General features: G+C 34.6%; 4 protein-coding genes across 9 annotated transcripts; 2 read left to right on the top strand and 2 right to left on the bottom strand.

The window, feature by feature from the left end:
• Positions 1-131: 131 nt before the first annotated feature.
• On the bottom strand, positions 132-3,942 carry LOC21402565 (conserved oligomeric Golgi complex subunit 4). The gene is made up of 2 exons (XM_010108846.2): positions 2,184-3,942; positions 132-966 (listed from the first exon to the last, which is right to left on the bottom strand). Exons 1-2 carry the CDS (start codon positions 3,810-3,812, stop codon positions 337-339), a joined length of 2,259 nt encoding a protein of 752 aa, XP_010107148.1. The 5' UTR covers positions 3,813-3,942; the 3' UTR covers positions 132-336.
• Positions 3,943-6,840: 2,898 nt separating this feature from the next.
• On the top strand, positions 6,841-9,553 carry LOC21402564 (33 kDa ribonucleoprotein, chloroplastic). Its single transcript, XM_010108845.2, has 4 exons — positions 6,841-7,364; positions 7,479-7,580; positions 8,757-9,065; positions 9,264-9,553. The coding sequence occupies exons 1-4, from the start codon at positions 6,954-6,956 to the stop codon at positions 9,330-9,332; spliced, it is 891 nt and encodes a 296-aa protein (XP_010107147.1). The 5' UTR covers positions 6,841-6,953; the 3' UTR covers positions 9,333-9,553.
• A 2,073-nt stretch (positions 9,554-11,626) lies between these two features.
• LOC21402563 lies at positions 11,627-14,944 on the top strand. 4 transcript variants are annotated; one of them, XR_002903170.1, is made up of 6 exons: positions 11,627-12,016; positions 13,063-13,271; positions 13,389-13,467; positions 13,752-13,820; positions 14,293-14,470; positions 14,581-14,944. XR_002903170.1 is itself a non-coding variant. In XM_010108844.2 (6 exons), exons 1-5 carry the CDS (start codon positions 11,765-11,767, stop codon positions 14,401-14,403), a joined length of 753 nt encoding a protein of 250 aa, XP_010107146.1. In that variant the 5' UTR covers positions 11,627-11,764; the 3' UTR covers positions 14,404-14,449; positions 14,581-14,944. The 4 variants fall into 4 exon arrangements, 2 of the variants coding, with proteins under 2 accessions (XP_010107146.1, XP_024028477.1); XR_002903169.1 differs by having other exon boundaries at positions 13,030-13,271; XM_010108844.2 differs by having other exon boundaries at positions 13,030-13,271; positions 14,293-14,449.
• Positions 14,945-16,929: 1,985 nt separating this feature from the next.
• Positions 16,930-19,638, bottom strand: LOC21402562 (pentatricopeptide repeat-containing protein At4g01400, mitochondrial). Of its 3 annotated transcripts, none has more exons than XM_024172707.1 (2): positions 19,464-19,638; positions 16,930-18,865 (listed from the first exon to the last, which is right to left on the bottom strand). In XM_024172707.1, exon 2 carries the CDS (start codon positions 18,662-18,664, stop codon positions 17,288-17,290), a length of 1,377 nt encoding a protein of 458 aa, XP_024028475.1. In that variant the 5' UTR covers positions 18,665-18,865; positions 19,464-19,638; the 3' UTR covers positions 16,930-17,287. The 3 variants fall into 3 exon arrangements, with proteins under 3 accessions (XP_024028475.1, XP_024028476.1, XP_010107145.1); XM_024172708.1 differs by having other exon boundaries at positions 16,930-18,861; XM_010108843.2 differs by having other exon boundaries at positions 16,930-18,830.
• Between the last annotated feature and the right edge of the window lie 1,614 nt (positions 19,639-21,252).

Raw genomic sequence — 21,252 nt, 5'->3', positions numbered from 1 at the left:
TTGATAATGAAAGTTTTCTGTCCCATTCTCACCTCATATGAAATGAGAGGTATGGTTTAGACTTCAGAGACATAAAATAAAATAACAACGCGTTGACTTGTAAGTAATAAATTAACTGGTAAAATTTTATCTCAAATCAAAATGTCCCCTTTTATCCCACAATCAAAATACTCCTGTACACCGCTTGAGGTCAATATAAAAAGCTACATGCTTAATTGGATGTAAGTTGTAACAAGACAAAACGAGAATTATTTCAATCTGAAGAAAACCTTCAAGTAGCAACAAGAATAAAGATATATAAGCAAAAAAACAAATGAATGGGACTATAGGACTCATTTACAACTTGAGAGCCGCAATTGCTTCAGGTTTGAAATCGACTCTTAGACCCAGAACTCGCCTAACTTCAGCTGGGGTCAGTCTCCAAGTCATGGGTCCTGAATTCTCACCCCAGAAATCTAGAATCTCAGAGACCTTCTCTAAGTTGAGGATTGTAGCCATTTGAGTAAGACGAGCAAACTTATCTCTTACAGTCCTCTGAGTCATGCCAGAGAAGTGGCTTACCAATGCCCTTGCATCTCTATCGAGTTGCAGGCCTCCAAGCTGGCTGAATCTTTTCTGCATCATAATCACTTCAAGCCTCTTGACAATGAAGTCGATGACCAAATGTACGAAGGAGTCATAATTGTTAGCGGTCATTAAAGGCTGAAGCCATGCTACATTTGTTTCAACAGCATGGAGGAGCCTCTGGACCCATGGATCATTGACCTCATTATCTGCATATTCAGCCTCCGACAGCTCGTAACTGATGGTTGCTACAGTGTCCAGCAATGGACGAATTCGAGGTGTTACAGTTGCCACAAGTTGCTCCATGCCAGCTGTCAAAGCTTGCTTGAATGTGTTGCTCATGTCCCCCATTTCGGATAAACAAGATTTCACTCTTTCCCTATCAGCTGGCGCAGGAAATACCTGAAGAAGAAATATTTAAGCATGTTTACTATTAAATGCTGGACGCAATCTAACAACAGACCGCTACAATATCAGCCTTAAAAAATACATACAAGAACTAGAGAATAAACTTTTATGATAGTCTCCCATGAATTTGGGAGAAGAAATGTACAGAAGATCAAGAGAAACGTAAAATAAAAGCGCTGGTGTCTTTTCTAGTATCCACAAAGCAACATAGGTTACACTACCCTTCAATCATTTTAATTTAATGTGCTCTCCAACTAAAGCAACGTCACATTTCACAGACAGCAAGTTAATAGGAAAACCAACATGACCTGTATAATATGCGCATTTGAAACTGTTATACTTGTAAAAGGGACGGGGTTTGTTTTTATATGAGGTGTCTCTATGATAAGTGAAACATAAAATTTGTTGCTAATCATGGCAACATAAAATGATTACTAGAATGAATCAAAAGAAATATTAAGAAAAAGTTTCAAAGAGTTGGCTGCCACATTCATAATGTTCTTTTGATAATTACGCAACTTCTTGAGACGTTGTTCAAACGAGCATAGACATAGAGCCATAGAGTCATTGAGAAAATCTTTCAAAAGCATGTCTGGATGAAGTAAAACCAAATGACACGTATAAATTGGTAGTGACATAAATGAAATTACTATAATTACATTGTAGGAAATCGATCAATTTAAAATTGAAATGACCAATCTCAAGTACCATCATACCACAATATTTCAAAAGAAAAATGAAAAAAAAAAAAAAAAAAAAAAAAAATCTTTACTTTTTTATTTTAGAATTTATTTCCACAGATAAATGTTATATATCTCTAGCATTAAGTCCTGAACTTTTATTTCAAAAGACAAATCACAAATGCCCGAACTTTTATTTCAAAAGACAAATCACAAATGCCATTCTTTACTTTCTATTATAGAATATATTTTCACGGATAAATGGTGCGTGTATCGCTAAGACTCCAACAGAGAGTTCTTAACTTAGTTTCATATTCCATTTTAATCTTCATTTCCAATTGATATTAGGCCTACTAGACACAAAACCTCTGAAAATGAAGTAGTATCAATGCATGATCAAGTTGCATGAGCAAGGAGTAGCAAACCATTCGGGAACATAAATTTTGGAACTTCAGGCTTAAACCGCAAGCAAGTTGAAATATGAGCCATATGCTAGATTTCCTTGAAAAGAACAATCACACAATCACTTACCTCTACACATTGCTCTTCAATTTCGTGTTTCAGTTTCAGGACATACTCGCTACTCACATCCATGTTATTCAAAGCTGTTGCAATTTCTGTTCCGGTTTTCTGTACTCCAACACCACCCAAGAACAGCTTTGCACCAAGATTGGGCTCTCTCATCTTCTGTTGCAACGCCTCATAGTACTCATTGCCCAACAAGCTACTCGCACCACTAAGAACAGCAATCACAGAGCTGATATTCGAAGTCGAAATCGCCCTTCGCAAGCAACTCTGCAGAACATAGAACACATCGTCCACCATTGAAGTCGTGAGACTATCGGGCACATGCTCGTCGATCATAATCGCCTTCCTCACGCTTTCCACCATGTAGAATCCCTCTAGAATGACGTAAAACCCAGTAATTTCCTGAGCAACTTTGCTGAATGCTCCATTTCTGAAGACCTTGGTGGCCCGCGGGACCAACTCTGGATCCACAGAAGTCAACCCCTTGATCTTGGAAAGCATGAATTGTATGTAGTCCTCTCCTAATTGCATCAATGACAGAATTTCTTCCAAGTACAATTCAACCTCTCTCGGATCAGGTCCCTCGGAGACCACTCCAACAGTGAGCAAATTCTTGTTCTGGGCATTGATCTCTGACGAAAGCTTGGGCAATTTCCGGTATTCCATGTACTTCTTCAAGATCAAAGAGCCCCTCGAATCACACTCCTCTTGAAGCTCAAAAATGGCGTAAACAATTCCATCCTCGCCGCAAAGACCTCTCAAGATCTGATCGTTCTCTTCGATTGCCAAGACGATGTCTTTGAACAGATTCGTCAAGCAACCAACGAAATTCACCTGCGTCTGAGCATTTTGCTCCACCAATTCCACCAAATTCTCGTACTCAACCCTAGATCTCATCCCGATCACCTTCCTCAAATACCCTACGTACACCTGCAAGCCCTCAACCGCCAATCCCAGTGGCGTGTACAACCTCACAAACCTCAAAATCGTCGGATGATCTCTCTGATCTACCGCCGCCGCGAGGCGCCTCTTGACGATCGCCTCGAGCTTCCTCTTCGACTCGCTGAGCTGCTCCATCTGATCGGAACCGGAATCCTTGTACTCCTCGTCGATCTGGAGAAAAGTCTGAACATAATTGGCCGCAGCCTCGTAGTCTTCACTCTCGAGCGCCTTCTTCACGCCGTCAATGCAGCTCCCCCTCTCTACAATGGCGTCCAGACGCCGGAGCGTGGATTTCACGCGCGACTGGGCGAAATCGAGCTCTCGGACTTTCCGGCTGACGGCGTCGGCGAGGGCGGCGGTGGAGGAGACGTTGGCGAGCATGTAGTCGGATTCGGCCTTGACGATGTCGAGAACTTGGGAGGATTTCTGGAGGGAAAGGAGTTGCTTGTCGAGGTCGGATCGCTGAGAGAGGAGGCTGTCGAGCTCCAGATCTAGGGCTCTCTGGTAGGCGATGCACTCATGGAGAAGCCGCGTCATGGCGCCGACGTCCGTGAGGGTTCGGACTTGTTCCAGAGCCTCCTCCGTTCCGAACTTGATCGACGGTGAGGAGAGGAGGTCCTGGTGCTGTTGGCGGTGGGAATCCACGACGGTGATAGAACCGTTTGGGGTGGTGGGCTCCATTGCCGTCATCGGAAAAGATGATGAAAGATCTCCGAAACAAATCTGAATCAAGAAATGTTTACTTTATAAACAATAAGAACAATCATTTCCTTTGATCTCATTCTCTGCATTGTCTTGTCTGCCGTCTTCTTTTCCTCAACTTCTGACGGGGAAAAGAAAGAAAAAATAAGTTTTTTTACTTTATAAACAAGGCCTAAGGTTTTTTTTTTTTTTTTTTTTTAAGTGAATGTTTTATTTATTGATTCAGAATCATGATTTATAATTATTTTTAATTTATGTGTATTTTTTATGAGAGAAAATATTATAGTAAATCATGAATCATGATTCAAATTATGGTACGAATCCACCGACCAAATAACCCATAAATTTTAAAGTAACAAAAAAAAATTAGATGTGAAATTTTTTTTAAATTTTTAATTGTAAAAATTAAAGATTAAAAATTTAAATTAGTGAAATAAATAATGTCTAAATTTTTTTTAAATAAAATTATTTTGATAATTTTTGCTATATTAAAATATATTTTTGATAATTTATATTTTTATAATATTAAAATGATACTTGAATATTTTTTTTAAAAAATATTATGAATATTTTAAAGTTGATTTTTAAGACATAAAATAATTTTAGTATTCTTTTATTTAATTAATTAAAATCTAATAAAATTAAAAAAATCAAACTTTTTTGTTATTTTCTTTAAATATTTAACATTTTAAAATATATATATTGATTCCTATTTAATTAATAAAAATAGTAGTTTGAACAATGTCCCAAAAAAATTACTTTAAAATACTTAAAAGATATTTTTAAAAAGTCAAGATACCATTTTAATATTATCAAAAATATAGGTCATTAAGAACATGTTTTATTGTGATATAAGGTACCAATAAGATTTTATGTCCCATCATAAGTTCCCTTCATTTAGGGGGCGTTTGGTAGAGGGATTCATTCCCTGATTCGAATTATGATTCGTGGTTCGCTACAATATTTTCTCTCACAAAAAATACACGTAAATCAAAAATGATTCGAATCACATGGTTTGAATCCTCCAACCAAACGAACCCGTCTTCTTTGCTCTTAGAGGTATTCAGTTTTTATACGGGTAAGAAGCTATCTTGTGTATTGAAATTTTTTCTTAAGCGAATAACTCTTAGCTCTACTGTCGCACTTTGAGTCTCAAAATTTTTAGTTTTGATAAATTACCCAATATATTTTAAAATTAATAATGATTGAGATTAAAAGTTAACAAGTATTATCAAACTAATAGTTTAAAATACTATATCTATAAAAAAAAATATTATAAAAAATATAGGTTATCAATAACATGTTTCATTGTGATATAAGGTAACAAAAAGATTTTATGACCCATCATAAGTTCCCTTCATTAAGTCTTCTTTTCTCTTGGAGGTATTCAGTTTTTATACGGGTAAGAAGCTACCATGTGCATTGAATTTTTTTCTTAAGCAAAGAACTCTTAGCTCTACTGTCACGTTTTGAGTCTTAAAATTTTTAGTTTTGATAAATTACCCAATATATTTTAAAATTAATAGTGATTGAGATTAAAAACTAACAAGTATTATCAAACTAATAGTTTAAAATACTTTATCTATAAAAAAAAATGCATTATTTTTTAAATAGGTCAGTTATTAGACTTTAATTGTTACTTATTTGTAAGTTCATAGTGTGATTTGCAATAATTAACAGTTTAAGGTATATCATACAAAAAATGAAACGTTTAGATGCAACGATGTGATTTTCTCGAAAAAGTAATCTAATCCCAATCTAATAGCACGCGACATTACCACAAAACGGAAAGTACACACCCATGTAACAAACGACATCAATTGGAAAAAATAAACGACAGTAAAATGGGAAACAACAGTCAACAGTAACACGGACAATGACGTGACCCCAAAAATGACTGTAATGGTTTTGACTAACATTTAGATCGGCAGTAAAACGACAACAAATAGAAATAAATTTACAAACGATAATAAGTAGGAAGAGCGAATACATGAGAAACAACTATATGATGCAACATCGACACTAGTACGACCTAAACGACAGTAAAAGACATCCACTTAAGACGACAGTATACTAAAGCAGTAAATAAAAAACGCATAAAAACAAAAACAACCAATAACCAAAAGCTACATCAAGAACGACACTTAAAAAATGCAGAAACGACATGACGATTAAACCTATTTAACAAAGGACAACAAACTAGATCACGACATGAACTGTTGAAACGAAGCAACGTGAAAGGGACAATATTATGGGAAATTTTACACAACTAAGGAACAAAAGGAATATGAGGTGCATATACAAATAATTGGCTCGACCTTGAATTGGGGACAAATACAAATTAGTGTGAGCAACTAAATACTAACTTTTTGATTGACAAGAAAAAAGGGTCGGAAATAAAAGAGATAAACAAGTCAAATCCACCTTCATCTATAATCATGTCTTTCATATTGTAATTTTTTGATTAATTATATGCTTATAATTGTAAGCTATACATTACTATCACACATTAAGCATTACAATTATACATTACTATCACACATTAAACAAAAGGTAATAATATATCCAACTTCACTTTAATCAACCATAAAATTGATACACCAATTCATATAACAGACAGAGACAAGCATTAATATTAAATGCTTCCCATAGTACGCTACAAAAACATGTAAACTTTTCCGTTATTCCAAAAATTAGCATTTTTTATTTTATAAAAAAAAATTGTTTTTTTGACATATAACAGAATCCCAGTAGTGAAGATGAAAATATTAAAATATTTTAAGCATAGTAAAAATTAAAATAATTAAAAAAATTAGTGAGATTATATAGTACATATTACATAATGTGACATCATTATGCTGATATTATATCATTTTTGTTATTTTTAAAATATTCAGAAAATTAAGTTAATAATTTCATCAAAGAAAATTTTCCATGTAATGTAATTAAAAAAAAAAAAAAAACTTTATATTACGGGCTTATGGAGCTCCGAGTGGTAGTAGTACAAAGGCACGGGTGATCTGTCGTAATCGAAAAACCTTATCCATTCCATTACAGAAAAGGTTGAAAGCTTTCAGTGGCTCAATCGCTTGCTCACAGTCACTCCGGTCGATCGGGTTAGCCCGAGACATGGCGGCCACTTGCTTAAGCATAAGGCCCTCTTCATCTTCCGCATCCTTCATCGCCACCAACCACCACAACCACAACCTCCTCAGAGCTCCAAAACGACTCGTTTCATGGCCGTCGTCTCAGTACTCCTCTTCTCAGCCAATCCGGCTTGGCCGCCGCGAAAGCAGGGCTCCGACGGCGGCGGTTTTAGACGGACAAGCGGCGGTGGCTGAAGAGGAGGAGGAAGATCTGGACGGCTACGGTTACGACGAGTATGACTTCTACGACCGCAACGACGACGTCGTTTCGGGAAGAGAGTGGAAGAGCCGGCCGAGACCGTGTGAGTTGTACGTGTGTAATCTTCCCCGGAGCTGCGATGTCCCGGAACTCGCTCAGATGTTTAAGTGTTTTGGAACTGTTTTCTCCATTGAGGTAATCTTTATTTATTTGTTTGTTTGTTTCTAGTTCAAGATTGAATCTTTGGAAATTATAGATAGTTTTGAGTTTTTTTTTTTTTCAAAAAATTTTGGTGAATTTTGTTTTCAGATTTCTAGGAATCCGGAGACGGGAATAAGCCGGGGAAGTGGGTATGTCATAGTTGATTCAATGGAAGCGGCAAAAGCTGCCATTATTGCACTTGATGGATCGGTAAGTGATGAAACTTTAGCTACTCTTTAATTATGTATTGGACAATAGTAGAAAATTTCAAGTAATTTTAACAATTTTTTTAACTATTGTGTATAAAAATCACTAAGGGGATGTTTATTTTCTGTATTCGTTCATGATTTTAAATTATGATTATTGATTTTTTACAGTGTTTTTTTTTCTTATAAAAAACACATAAAACGAGAATAGTTCTGAATTATAATTCTAAGGTCTCGTTCATTTTACTGATTCGAGTTTTCAATTCTAAGTTTTTACAGTAAAAAGCTTTCAGAAAATGTCACATCTAATTTTTTTGCTACAGTGAAAAGCTTTAAAAAAATATCATATCTCAGCTTGAATTGAAAACTCAAATCTACAAAGTAAACGAGACTTAAATCTATAAACTAAACGTTCACTAATTTTCTGTTTCTTTTATAGACAAACATGATAGATAAATCATTTGCTTCTTTGAAAGTCCATTTTCACTTTATGGCTCAAATAAATATTTGTAAAATGATTTTATTGATCTTTTTTCAAATATAATTTTTTAAAAGTAAGAATTAGCATGTTGATGGATTATTATCTTGATCTGATGATATAATAAATAATTATTTTATCTTACATGATAAAAGGTGAAAAGATAAAGAATAATATAATAAGAAAAAAAAGATAGAATTGAACAACCGTACAAGCATTTTTTGCACATTGCATGCGGCTCTACAATAGAATTCACTTTTATACTTATACCATTTTTTTACCTTACATTGAATAAATAGAATATATATATATATATATATATATAAATAATATAGGGTCTATCATATTCACATAGGTAAATGATCCTCTGATAGAGTCTCTATGTGTAAAGTCAGTTTTTAGTCATTGTATTTAATAAAAATTACAGATTAAAGAATACGGAGAACAAATAATTTTCAATATAAATCAGATGGTTGAAAGCCAAGACTTTTGGGTAATTCATTTCTTGAGAACATACTATTAGTTTACAAAATGATTTTGGAACATCCAGCATGACTGCTGCGGGACTTAGTGGGTTGCCCAATGTAGAAATGAAAATGGTTATTTAGCTAATTCCAGTTTGTAGGGTAATCGTTTTCGTAAACTACATGACTTGAAACTACGTTTTTATTTTATTTTATTTTATTTTATTTTTTTCGAAAGGACGTTGGTGGGAGAGAAATGAGGGTCAAATTTTCGATTCAAATGAATCCGAAAAGGAGGAGTAATTCGGCGGCAATGACTTCACCTCCGGTGAAGAATTTGATATACGAAAGCCCTCATAAGCTCTACGTTGGCAACCTTGCGTGGACTGTCCAACCTCAAGAGTTGAGAGACCAGTTTAGCCAATTTGGGCATGTGACTAGTGCTAGAGTTGTACATGATCGGAAAGCCGGAAAAACCAGAACTTATGGTTTTCTCTCCTTTGCTTCCGCTGCTGAACGTGACTCTGCAAAATCCTTGAATGGAAAGGTAAGTCCATATATAAAAGAATTTCTCTCCATATCTATTATAATACGGTTATTGACCATAACTATACGATTTACTCATGCACTTACAGTTAATAGTCACAGGAGTGTCACTTATATGGTAGAAATTCCTCAATTTAAATCTCTTTTTGTTGTGTTATTTTTGTTACTCACGGTAACCTATTTTTAATTCCAATTGCAGGAGTTTTGTGGTCGGATAATGGTAGTAAGAGATGGTACGGAAAAGAATGAAACTTCATCTAAGTTATAAGATTAGCCACCTGCTGCTATTGGAGTATTGTTATTTGTTATGAAGCCTGAAGTAGAGCTTAATGGGTAAAAATACCACCATTCTTGTCCCAATTGGCAATTTTGTAATTTGAATTTGGTTACTTAAATGAGGATATAGTTTACATTTATCATCTTCTTGTTTACTAGATGAGAGTTTGTGCCGTAAAACTTCCTTCTTTTTTTCACGTGTAAATGGTATTGTTATTTTAATCATTGGATTGAGTACTTAACAGTTAAATTTATAATTGTAACAGTTTACGTCGCGCGCAGTAAACTTTTAATGTGACACTTACAGATTAGATTAGACCGTTAAAATCTTAATCTAATAATTAAAATAACAGTTGCTCCCTGTAATTAAAAAGAACAATCCTTAGTCTTTACCCTAAAAATTCCCTTTATTTATTTTATAATCATGACTATATTTACGATTGATTGGGTCGTCACACCCAAAATTCGAGAATGTTTTGTAGCAATACTCGTAAGCCATTAATCTTACAAGCATCCAAGGCCTCACTTAAAACGGAATAGTATACCTCTAATACCCTCCAAATTAACTCGTACCTTCAAAACAAACAAAGAAACGAACTTGAAACAGTTCAGAGCATCATACGTTTTAAAGCCCTTACAATGACTAACGATCTCATAAAAGGCAACGCATGAGCTCAAGAAAGGAGTAAAGTGATAATTTCTTTTGTTAGTTGGAGATCAGAGTAAAAAACTAAAGAACATGAACAGGAAAAATGACAACTTCGTCAAATGATCCGGATTTTATTCTTTGTCGTTATTTGAGGGTTATTGTCGTTTCTTAAGTTGACATGTCAAATCCACTTCAATCATAATCCTCTCTTACATACTATAAAAAAATTTTAATTGATTACATAATTATAAACTGTACATTACTCTCATCTGTTAAGAAAAAGCAACTATAAGGACTTTTTATATTTTTTAAGGAAATAAGGACCTTCATTTTTCATCTTTTCCCGTATTCTGAAGGACATCCATTTCAATCAAGCATAAACTCATTTATAACATGAAGAAAAAACACTAGTATTAGACTATTACATAAGATTAAGACCTTCGTACAATGACATGAAAAACCTGTTGTAGGGTAAAATGATGAACTTTAAATAAGATCTTGTATGGGGCCACGTGCAGGCAACTTTCTTAAGGGTCAATCGTTAGAAAGAAACGCCAAATGTAAGCATGAGGTCGACCGTACCTGCAATCAAAGGTGAAGAGATTTCTATGAATGTTTATGAGGTCCAAGCTACACATGGGATGATATCCGCGAGATTTGTTTTAAGATTTGTTATTTGTAATTCAAATATATGAAGTTTAAATAAGGAAACCGTCATGATTGATTGTAATATCTATTTTTTGGGAAACTATCTTAAAAGATAAGAGAAATATCACAAATTCAAATAAGGAAAAGGATATGGGTGGTGACTATGAGTATAAATAATATATTATAAGTCAGAAAATCCCTAAGTCTCATTTTGGGCATTATTGCGTGTATTCTCTTCTAAAGTAGTGAATTTTCTCGCCTCCCCACATTGAACGTAGCTCTCAAATCGAGAGTAAACCACTATAATTTTTGTGTATTCTTACTATTTTATTGTTTTTAATTACGTTTTGATTTATTTAATTCACGTTAACCGTAAAAAAATTTGTTATTATTTTGTTGGTGAATTTTTACGGTGAACAAAACCCTTTTCATCCAAATGAAGATTTCTCCCCATTACTAACATTCAATAGGTCCCGTTGATGGGGAGAAATCCCAGTTTGGATGAGTAACATTATTCCAATGACATATATATGGACAAATTTTGAATTTTACTCGTTAAACTTTAATGACGCAGTGCAATAAAAATCTATCCTCATTAATTGTCCACATTTTTTTTTTTTATAAAATACTAAATTTATTACAACCAGATTAATATCATGTGGTTAACACGGATGAATATATATTGTGTTGGGCTCTCAGAGCTTTGAGTGGCAATAGGACAATGCTGAGGACGAAATGGCCAAGGCAGTTGGGTAAGCTGTGATTAGGGGTGATAATTCGTGTCAACGAGTCGTGTTCATGTCGGGTTGGGAATTAATACTTATAAAAATGACCCCAACCCTAACACGATATATGGCACGAACCGGTTGAGAAATTTCAACCCTAACACGACCCACTCTAACACATGTTGAGACTAACACGACCCCACGAACTTGTTACCTTTGTGATATACGACTCATAATCAACCCGTCACACATCCAACCCGAAATCATCCAAACTGTGACCTTATAAAACCTTATCCATTCCCCATGGCTCATACAGCTCCGTGAGAAAACATTTCAAACTTCACTGGTTCGCTTGCTCACTCCGAACCCTGAAAATCTATTCGGGTCGGGTTAGCCCGAAACATGGCGGCCACTTGCTTCTTGAGTATACGACCCTCTTCGTCTTCCTCGTTAATCGCCACCCACCACAGAGCTTCAGCCCCTTCTTCAAAACGACCCGTTTCATGCCCGTCGTCCCATTACTCCTTTTCTGCGCCAATCCGGCTTCTCCTCCGCGAAAACACGGTTCCGACGCCGGAGGAGGATCTGGACGACTACGGTTACGGCTTCAACTTCTACGACCGCAAGCCTTTTGGAACTGTTTTATCTGCTGAGGTAATCTTATTATTTATTTATTTGTTTCTAATTCAATTCAAGGCTGAATCTTTAGAAATTATGCTTTTGCATTTTGATTTTTTGGGGGGTTTTTTTTTTCAACGAATCTGTAAGTGATGAAACTTAGCTAGAAATCGCAGGTAATTTACATTTTCTTGTACATAGTCCTTCACCCATGAAAATGTTGGACACGTTCTTCACATTTTCAGGATCATACTTGATGGTCAAATTGTGCTAAAAAAAGGAAGGCCAAAACTTCTAAGATGTAGATATTTTGTTAAGTGATGAATTAATAAAAATCTGATTAAAAATAAAGAAAAGGAATTGAAGAATAAGAGCACAGTTTAGATAAAGAAAAACGACAGTTGCTCTGTGTGTCGTTGGAGGGAAAGAAAAACACAGAGAACCTAGCCATTGTAGCTCGATTCTGGAGGAAGGTATGTGGGGATGATATATTTAAGAACAAATCACGAATTTTATTATAAAAATAAAAGGCAATGGAGTAGATTTTAAAAAATTTTCATGTGACAAATATTGAGAACTCATAATGCTATGTACAATAATATTTATAAATAGATCTTAATTAGTTATTTGACAATAACCTTTAGCTGATCAAAAGTTCTCCATTCCTGAAATTCTAGAGTTTCAACCGCGGGATCTCTCTCGCTATATCTCTATTCACAAATTGGAGTGTGTGGGCTCAACATTGTAGAATCTTTGGTCTTGCTTGAAACCACAAGGAATCTTTTCTCCGGATCTCCTTCTTCTTCTTCTTCTTTGGTTCAACCACTAGTGCTCTAGAAAACTAAAGGGAGTGATTAAAAGAATTTATCAATGATGACAAGTGTTTCTTCTCTTATCTTATGTGCTCAAACAGTAAAAAATAATTCTGAGCCACTTTTATCAGATAAATGTTCAAAATACAAAAATAATTTTGTTTTAGTTTAGTGCACAAATCCTAACAGTTAAGAGTTTTAAAATAGGTGATTAGTGTCGTTTCCGTTGATGTTTAGACATTGTGTTGCAACGTGACAACCCAAATCCAGCCGAGAAAGCCAACGATTCGTGGAACCTTTTGGAAGCCGAAAACCATGGTGGCTAGTATACTCGTACTCGGGGTGGGCTTGGCCCTGACTCCTGTGGGACCTGCTTCAGCTGTCGAGTTGCCGATTTTGGGTTCTCTGCAGCTTAGTGAGCCCTCCAACGCGCTCTCTCTTCCCACGTGGGCTGTACATGTTTCCAGTGTGATTGAATGGTGAGCATTTTCATATTAACTTGCTTTCTGTTTTCTCTAAATGGGTTTATGGGAATATTATTTTTTTCTTATTTTTTCATTTTTCATTTATTATTATTATTATTTTTTTTTTGGAAGGATTACAGCTATGGTTTTGGTGTGGCAATATGGGGAAAAATCCGGGAATGAGTCCTGGAAAGGGCTTTCTTGGGGTATGGTGGGTTTCTTTACTACTTATTTTTACATAGTTATTTATGCTTTATTGAGTGATTAATGTGCCATGAAATTTCCTATTCCTAAGAAATAAGAAAAGAGAAGCTTTCATTATTGTCGGTTCACTGTCATTTGTTTACCCTTTTTCTTATCAAAAGAGCTAATAATATCCTTCTTTTGATAAGATAAAAAAGGTATAAGGAGCATTTTTTAGAGGTTCTGCAGCTGTTTCACTATTGTTATTTTGCCTTTTTCTCTCAAATACTAATAGTTCTTAAAATGGTTTAGGTACCCTTGCTTGGTGGAGCATTTTGTGCATGTACATGGCATTTCTTTTATAACTCTGAGTCTCTCGAGGTAAGATTAAGAAGGCTCAATTCTTTAGGTATATGTGCCTTTATTTTATCATTTAAGCTCATTCACTTGTACTAGCTGTCTGAGCATGATTCTTGGGATAAATAGAATCAAGTGATTGAAACATCTTATTCTAAGTATTTCTTCTTCACTCCAAGTAACAAAATATTTTCAAAATTTGAAGGGAGAACCATATAATAGTAACAAACTTTTCATATAAAAGATTGAGCTGATGATGTGTGATAAGCGCATGAAAATGCACTTAATTTGTTCATAAGCTAATGATGTGCTTTGTAACTTGCACATACACTATATATATTTTTTGTCAGCATGCACATAAGATGATCATAACAATCATCTTATCAATTATCATATGTATGTCTTATATGTACAAGTTATTACAAATGAATCTCTAATTTGGCCATGATAAATATACATTATACAATGATGACTTGGTGATTTTGTTGAGTTGTAGGTATTGGTCGCTCTTCAAGCAGCCTTAACGGCTATAGGCAACGCCACATTGTGTTACGCTGCATTCCGTATATGCAAAGCATCAGAAGAAAGATCCAAGAATAATCTTTGAAGTTCTTGCATTTGTCTGTTTACCAAAAGAAAAAAGAATTGATTTGGTGAATATCTATCTCCCACTTGTAAGTAGCTTCTTGGTAGAGGAGTGATCTTTTTGAGTAAAAAATACAAGTTCACAAGACTAGTTGGGTTCAGCAGTAACGATTCTTCATATGTTCTTTTGTGCCTACAGGACGAAAAAAGGACAAATGAGGAAGCTTCCTCGTTTTGATGTGAACATTGAACAGGCGGCTGTCTAGAGATTTAGAGGGAGGTTTTATGATCCCCTCTTGAAGGAGACACCTTTCTTCTTCTTCTCTTTTTTAACACTTGTGATCTTGGTAGCTTTTAAAGTAGGAAGATTGGTCTGAGCCTCTCAGATTGGGTTAACATGTATCATTGTGTCATTTATACTTTTGTTAATAGTAATAAACAGCTTCTTCTCTAATTCCATGAATTTTATTATGGCCGTATGAGAGCTGTAGTCGTTGTGGTTTATGTAGAGTAAAACCTCTATAAACAAATATTGTTGGGTGGGATTATGAGAAAATATTATTTTAAAGAGATTTATTTATCGATAAATAAATAATTTATTAATTTATCGGTAAATGTACTTTTTCTTTTACTAATATTTATGTATGTGCTATAAATAATAAAGATAATGGTATGTGGTTAAAAATTAACGTGTACATAGAGAATTGTAAAAGTTATCATTTACATTAAAAAAAAATTAATTGTTGTTATGTACATGTATAGAAGCCCAAAATTGATCTATACTGTATAGTATAGAAATGCAATCGATGTTGAGCACCTGCTAAATTATCCTAATGAAAATGATGATCATGATCCAGATGACAATTGTGTTTTACCAAATGTTTCTTTAAAAGAAGCGTTTCAAGCAATAGTAACCTTAAATAATTAGCTGCTATAACATGAAAAATATATATCAGATGTAGTGCATGCTTTGTAAAAAATTAAAGATGAGGTTGAGTTCAATTTTGGTACAAAGAAAAATAAATGACTTTAGATGCATATTTTGTAAAAGAGTTGAATCGAGAAAATAAAAGTTGTTAAGAAAAAAACTCTTTAATATTATGAATTATATATGTTTTTTTTGTCAATTATTAATTTATATTTCCGTTGGGCCCTAACGATTTGAAAAAAAAAAATTATCATTTTATGCATTTAGCGAGATTATTAACTTAGTGCATTGGCCCAAGTCGGTAACGGAAGTTTTTATTATTTAAGCGAGGTTATTAATTTATAAACATTCATTCATTGATGTTTTACTTTATGTTCTTGGTGCTATTTTGATTGTTGATTGATTGGCGATAAAGCTAAACTATAATGTATATCTATGAGTCTGGGCTTGTATACGTCGACAAAATCTAACTGCAACTTTCTCAATGTACTGCTCGAGTTTGATGATTTTGATGCCCTAATTTATCTATGAGCATGGGAGTTTCTTCTTGTCAAATTGGCATAATGAAGATTATTATTATTATTATTATTATTATTATTATTATTATTATTATTTAAAACGCTTAGTTAAGGGGTGACTATTGTAGGCCCCGTTTATTTCGTTGATTCGAGTTTAAAATTCGAGTTTTTCTACAGTAAAAAACTCTCACAAACAATCACATCTAACTTTTTTGCTACAGTAAAAAGCTCTCACATAAAGTCACATCTCAACTCGAATTAAAAACTCGAATCAACGAACTAAACGGACCCGTAGTGTCTTATAAGTCATGTCACCTTGGTCTCTCTCTGTACACACACACACACGTATACATGTGTATGTGTGTGTGTGTTTGCTTCTTCACACATTAATGGCACGTTTGGTTCGCTAATTCGAGTTGAGATGTGATGCTGTGTGAGAGCTTTTTACTATAGCAAAAAAGTTAGATGTGACTATTTCTGAGAGCTTTTTACTGTAGTAAAACTCGAATTCTAAACTCGAATCAGTGAAATAAACGGAGCCAAATATATCTCTATCTATCACTTTCGTTATGGGGAAAAAGCGGTTTGAAATGGCTAGAGGAAATGATCAAGCTTTTTGTTCAAAGTGAAGAAAACAATGCTACAGTGTATAGAAGAGCTTGTTGAGGTCGGTAAAAGTACTTTAATTGCTTGTGTAACCATGTAGACGATATTCTATCCAATATATATATATATATATATATATATATAGATGACGAGTTTTTTTTATTTATTATTATTATGATGAGTTAAGAGACAAAAAGCTAATTCCGTGTTATTTTACCTTTCCCTTTGATAAAATATGAAAAAGTGATTTCCATGCAGAGGGAAGATAGCAAGTCATTGATCGTGTTGTTGCATCATAAATAAACGGTATGTCGTTTATCGTTGCTTTCGTGATCCTTGAGTCACATGTCGCTTTTGTTCTTCCACGATATGCCGTTTTATTTTTGTTAACATGTCATTTTAATTATTGACCGACAAGTATATTATTCTTCCTACCTGTAAAATAAGGTTTTATCATGTTGTTTACAGTTTAAAGAGATGTATTTATTGAAGTCGAACACGGATAATTTTCAATTCGTTTCATTGTGTACAATCTACATGTCGTTTACTCCCTTTACAATGGCTATCAAGACTGAGGACCGACATGGCGTTTTGTGAATGAAAATCGACAGAAAACAAAACATTTTGTGACTCTTCAAGGTCGTCTGATTCTAAACTACACACATCATTTTCAGCAACATAAGAACAAGTTGTTTCTACCAACACCAACGACATGTTGAGTGAGGCTGTAAGCCATAGTTGGGACCCAAATTGCTTTTGCTTGCCGATGTGTCGAAAAATCTAGAACCTTCAATTTTCGAACAGCAACTTCATTTTATCCAAGTTGTGGGAAGTTTGAACAAATCAAGAAAAATCTAGAACCTCCTAATGGCATAGTTCTTGCCCATTTTCATCAAGGGGTCCTCCAAACAAGTACGTGGCTCGTGCATTTTTGTACCAAGCTGAACTTGATCGATCTTCAGAACCCCTTTTAGAATTTCGTCCAAACTCTCAATCTCATTCTCTTCACATATCCTAGGAAGAATTGCGATCCAAGTATCCATATGAGGAACTTCCCCATGCTTTAGACTCTCCGCTAGAATCCCACAAGTTTCCTCAACCCTACCAACATTGCAGAAACCTTTAACCAAAGCATGAACGACCGAGAAATGTGGAGACAACCCCTTTGACATCATCTCCTCCATATATCTTTTCGCCTCGTCAAGACTCCCTTGGTGACACAGTCCACTGACCAAGCTTCTGTAAGACACCACATTTGGTAAGCACCCGTTTTCGGCCATATCCTCAAGAACCTTGCAAGCATCCATGGCACGCCCTTCTCTACAAAATCCCACTATGACCGTATTATAATGAACAATATCAGGATTACACCCTTTAACCTTCATCCTACAAAGAAGCTTGTAAGCCTCTCTTAGCTGTTTCTTTCTACACAAACTATTCAACAATGTGGTGTAGCTCAAGGTGTCCGGAGTAAACCCTTTGTTCAGCATATCCTCCAAAAAGTCGACAGCCGTGTTAACTTGACCCTTCCTACACAACCCCTGCATCAAAATCCGATATGACTCGTCGTTGGGAACAAGATCTCTCTCAAACATTTTGTTGAACAGTTGGTACGCAATGCTGAGATCACCATTTAAACAAAAGACCCGCATCATAATATTGTAAGACTCAGTGTTGAGCAAAACTCCATATCTGTGGGCACTCTTGAAAAGATCAAAAGCCGATAGGATATGGCTCCGGTAAGAAACAAGGATCTCAAGAATTTGGTTCAAGTGTTTGGGCAAAGGCTTAAAATCGAACTCAATCATCATATAGAATGTTCGAAGGACCTTGTCGGGCAAATCAGCCTCACCATAGATCCTTATAAGATGTGAAAAGAGAGTTGAGGTTACTGGGTAACGCTCAGCTTTGAGGCGGACAAGAAGGTTGTCAATGAGTGAGAAGTATTTGGAACGACCAAGCTTGAGAATGAGAATGAGAAAGGAAGAGTAAGAGTGGCGAAAGTTGGGTTGACGAGAGGCATAGTCGAAGATCTCTTTTGCAAGGAGAGGATCAGATTGGGACACGATAAGCTTTTGGACTCTTGAAGGAGAAACAAATCCATGGCGCTTCTGGTTTGGGTCTAGTTGGGGTTGCGAGGAATAGAGGGAAAATAATGGGGTTCTTGTTTGAAGAAAGATGAGAGAGCAATTGGCTATTCTTGCAGCCTTTGATGATCGGAATTGAAGCATTTTCTTTGGTTTTGAAAGAATTTAACTCCTCCAGTGAAAAGGATTAATTTCATAAATGCCCCCTGAACTATAGTTATATCAACTTGCTTCCCAATTTTTTGAAAGTGGTAATTGCACTCCCTAACTACATGAAAGCCCTCAATATGCCTCTTCTGCTCAGATCCATCTATAATACTAACGGAATCACTGGTGAGAAACTAACTGCAAGAGATTAAACCCTAATTAAAGCTGTAAAAAAGTAATTATTTAAAGAATAATAAAAGAAACCTTATGAACAACATCCCCCAGAAAATGCAGAACTTAACATGGTCTCATGTAATGGGCTCTCCACAAAATATAGCATCATGGCCGAATATATGAAACACACAACAAATGCAGATTGTTAAAGAACTTCGCTACTTAATTTGGGGGGCAAAAAAATAATCGTTTTCTTTCAGATTAAACAACAGATCTTAGACCATTTTAGAAATTTTCTCCACTGATGCATAATGCTAATTCGTCACTCTGTAGGTACAAAGCATTACTAGTTTAATACTAAGTTAGCTTATCTTACCAAAAAAAAAAAAGAGTATAAATAAATTGTGAAAAAAATGTAAAAGTGAGGTTTATATTCTGGTTGGGGAATTTTGACAAACACCTGGTGACTGTTGTAATTGTTCAATTGTACACAAAAGTTATCGACCAAAAGAAACCGTGAATTTTCAAAGTCCGTAAATGGGTATTCTGAGAAAAAGAGACGAGAACAAATAAGAGCATGAGGACGGGAAATCGAACTGAAACTATTGGAGAAAGAGATTACCTTTTTTTTTTTTCATTTTGAGGCTTAAAAAATACAACCAGTACTGAAATTGAAAGGCCTGATAGCTCCTCCCTCAATCTTTCTCTCATTTCGATTTACTTAAAGAAACCAATTTCTGCAAACAACCAACAGAAAACAAATTCTTTTCTTATGGGTCGCCGTCTGGGCCGTCGGGGGAGAGGGAGGGGGAGGGGTAGGGGAGGCCAAAAAGCAGAGCTTCTTTTATTTTTATTTTTTATTTCCTTTTGATATATTCTTTTTGAAAACGACCCCTAATTTGTGTAAAAATTATACAGACACCCGTTGATCAAACTTAATTACAGTAATATTCCTTTAAAGTTTAACCTTACCTTAATTATAGTATCATTCTAAAAAGAAAAAAAATTAAGGTAATTGGCATTATAGTCTTTGAATTTTGAGATAGTGACATTTTAGTCCTGAACTCTTATAATTTTGATAAAAAGAACAAAATTAAGGTATTTGGCATTATTAGTTTTGAATTTTGAGATAGTGACATTTTGGTCCTTGAACTCTTAATTTTGACATATTAACTGTTGAATTTTCATTTTTTAACAGTTTTGGTCCCTGACATTAAAGTTGGCAAGAGATTTCTATAATTTAATAAAAATAACCATATGTCCAATGCATGATAATTTAAATTTTTATGGAAAAATTACGTTATATAAAATTCTCTTTATTACTATTAAATCTTATTGAAAATTATAGCATTTTGCACATATGTTTATGTAAGTTTTTCCGTTATTATGTGATGAGGATGTGATTATATACATTGAAATTTCAGAAATTGTTCATCAAAACTGTTAAAAATTAAAAATTTAGGGACTAATATGTTAAAATTAAAAATTTAAAGACTAAAATGTCATTGTACTCAAAATTTAAGGTCTAACAGTATCAATAACTTAAAAAATGGTGCTTTTGGGAAAAAAAAAAAGCGCTAAATAATTGTAGTAAAATCTCTATAATATGCCTAAAATGCCCTTAAAATAGTAGAAAACTATTCATCAACCCCTAAAATATAGATTTAATGACATTTTTATTCTTCATCTATTAAAATTCAAATGATGTTTTTGCCCCTATATATACAGATATATTTTGAGCAGATTTTATCATATATTGATTATTCATGAATTGTCTTTTTTATTATTGTTTTTTCCCCATGTGATACAGAACTTAAAAAACTTGCAGCCCTAAAAAATAAATTAAGCAGAATTTAAAAAATCATATAATTTCCAGAATTGTTTTACTAAATTTTTAACAACTTTTACTTAAATTCAACTTTCAACAAAATCTTTTAACATCAAAATCATCTTAATTTTGAATGTTTATAGCTTTAATTTGTAAAGGTAGCAGCCTTCCTCAATTTATCAAAACATTTTGATTGACTGTTTTTGATAGGGTTGTTCATAAACCCGAACAACCCGCAAACTCAACCCACCCCGCCCCAACCCAAGCCGAAAAAAGCAACATGCAGTATTATTTTTAAATTTTCAACCCATTATACCTCTTACCCGAAGTATTTGGGGTGGATTGCGGGTTGGGCCCATAACAACCCACAATCCCCAACCCAACCCGCACAATATATCCCCAAGCTTTTGGCCTAAGCCTAACCTGCCCAAGTTCTACCCTGGGCTCCCTAACATTAGGTAAGACATCTCTAGGTAAGACAATAATTTGTATATATCTTAATCTATTTTATTATATAAACTATAAACTATCCAAATTATTACTTAAGCTATTTTCATTTCTCTTGTAAATAACTCAACTTCAT

The sequence above is a fragment of the Morus notabilis genome, unplaced genomic scaffold (genome assembly GCF_000414095.1).
Source record: "Morus notabilis unplaced genomic scaffold, ASM41409v2 Scaffold1303, whole genome shotgun sequence".
In the NCBI taxonomy this organism is placed as follows: domain Eukaryota; kingdom Viridiplantae; phylum Streptophyta; class Magnoliopsida; order Rosales; family Moraceae; genus Morus; species Morus notabilis.
The sequence above is the reverse complement of the archived record's forward strand: the minus strand, read 5'-3'. Positions and strand labels throughout refer to the sequence as shown.

Coding starts and splice junctions, on each gene's coding strand:
- LOC21402564 (XM_010108845.2), top strand. CDS start 6,954: ATGGCGGCCACTTGCTTAAGCATAAGGCCCTCTTCATCTTCCGCATCC. Junction 7,365..7,478: donor GAACTGTTTTCTCCATTGAG/GTAATCTTTATT, acceptor TTTTGTTTTCAG/ATTTCTAGGAATCCGGAGAC. Junction 9,066..9,263: donor CAAAATCCTTGAATGGAAAG/GTAAGTCCATAT, acceptor TTCCAATTGCAG/GAGTTTTGTGGTCGGATAAT.
- LOC21402563 (XM_010108844.2), top strand. CDS start 11,765: ATGGCGGCCACTTGCTTCTTGAGTATACGACCCTCTTCGTCTTCCTCG. Junction 12,017..13,029: donor GAACTGTTTTATCTGCTGAG/GTAATCTTATTA, acceptor GTTGATGTTTAG/ACATTGTGTTGCAACGTGAC. Junction 13,821..14,292: donor ATAACTCTGAGTCTCTCGAG/GTAAGATTAAGA, acceptor GTTGAGTTGTAG/GTATTGGTCGCTCTTCAAGC.
- LOC21402562 (XM_024172707.1), bottom strand. CDS start 18,664: ATGCTTCAATTCCGATCATCAAAGGCTGCAAGAATAGCCAATTGCTCT.
- LOC21402565 (XM_010108846.2), bottom strand. CDS start 3,812: ATGACGGCAATGGAGCCCACCACCCCAAACGGTTCTATCACCGTCGTG. Junction 967..2,183: donor TTGAAGAGCAATGTGTAGAG/GTAAGTGATTGT, acceptor TTTCTTCTTCAG/GTATTTCCTGCGCCAGCTGA.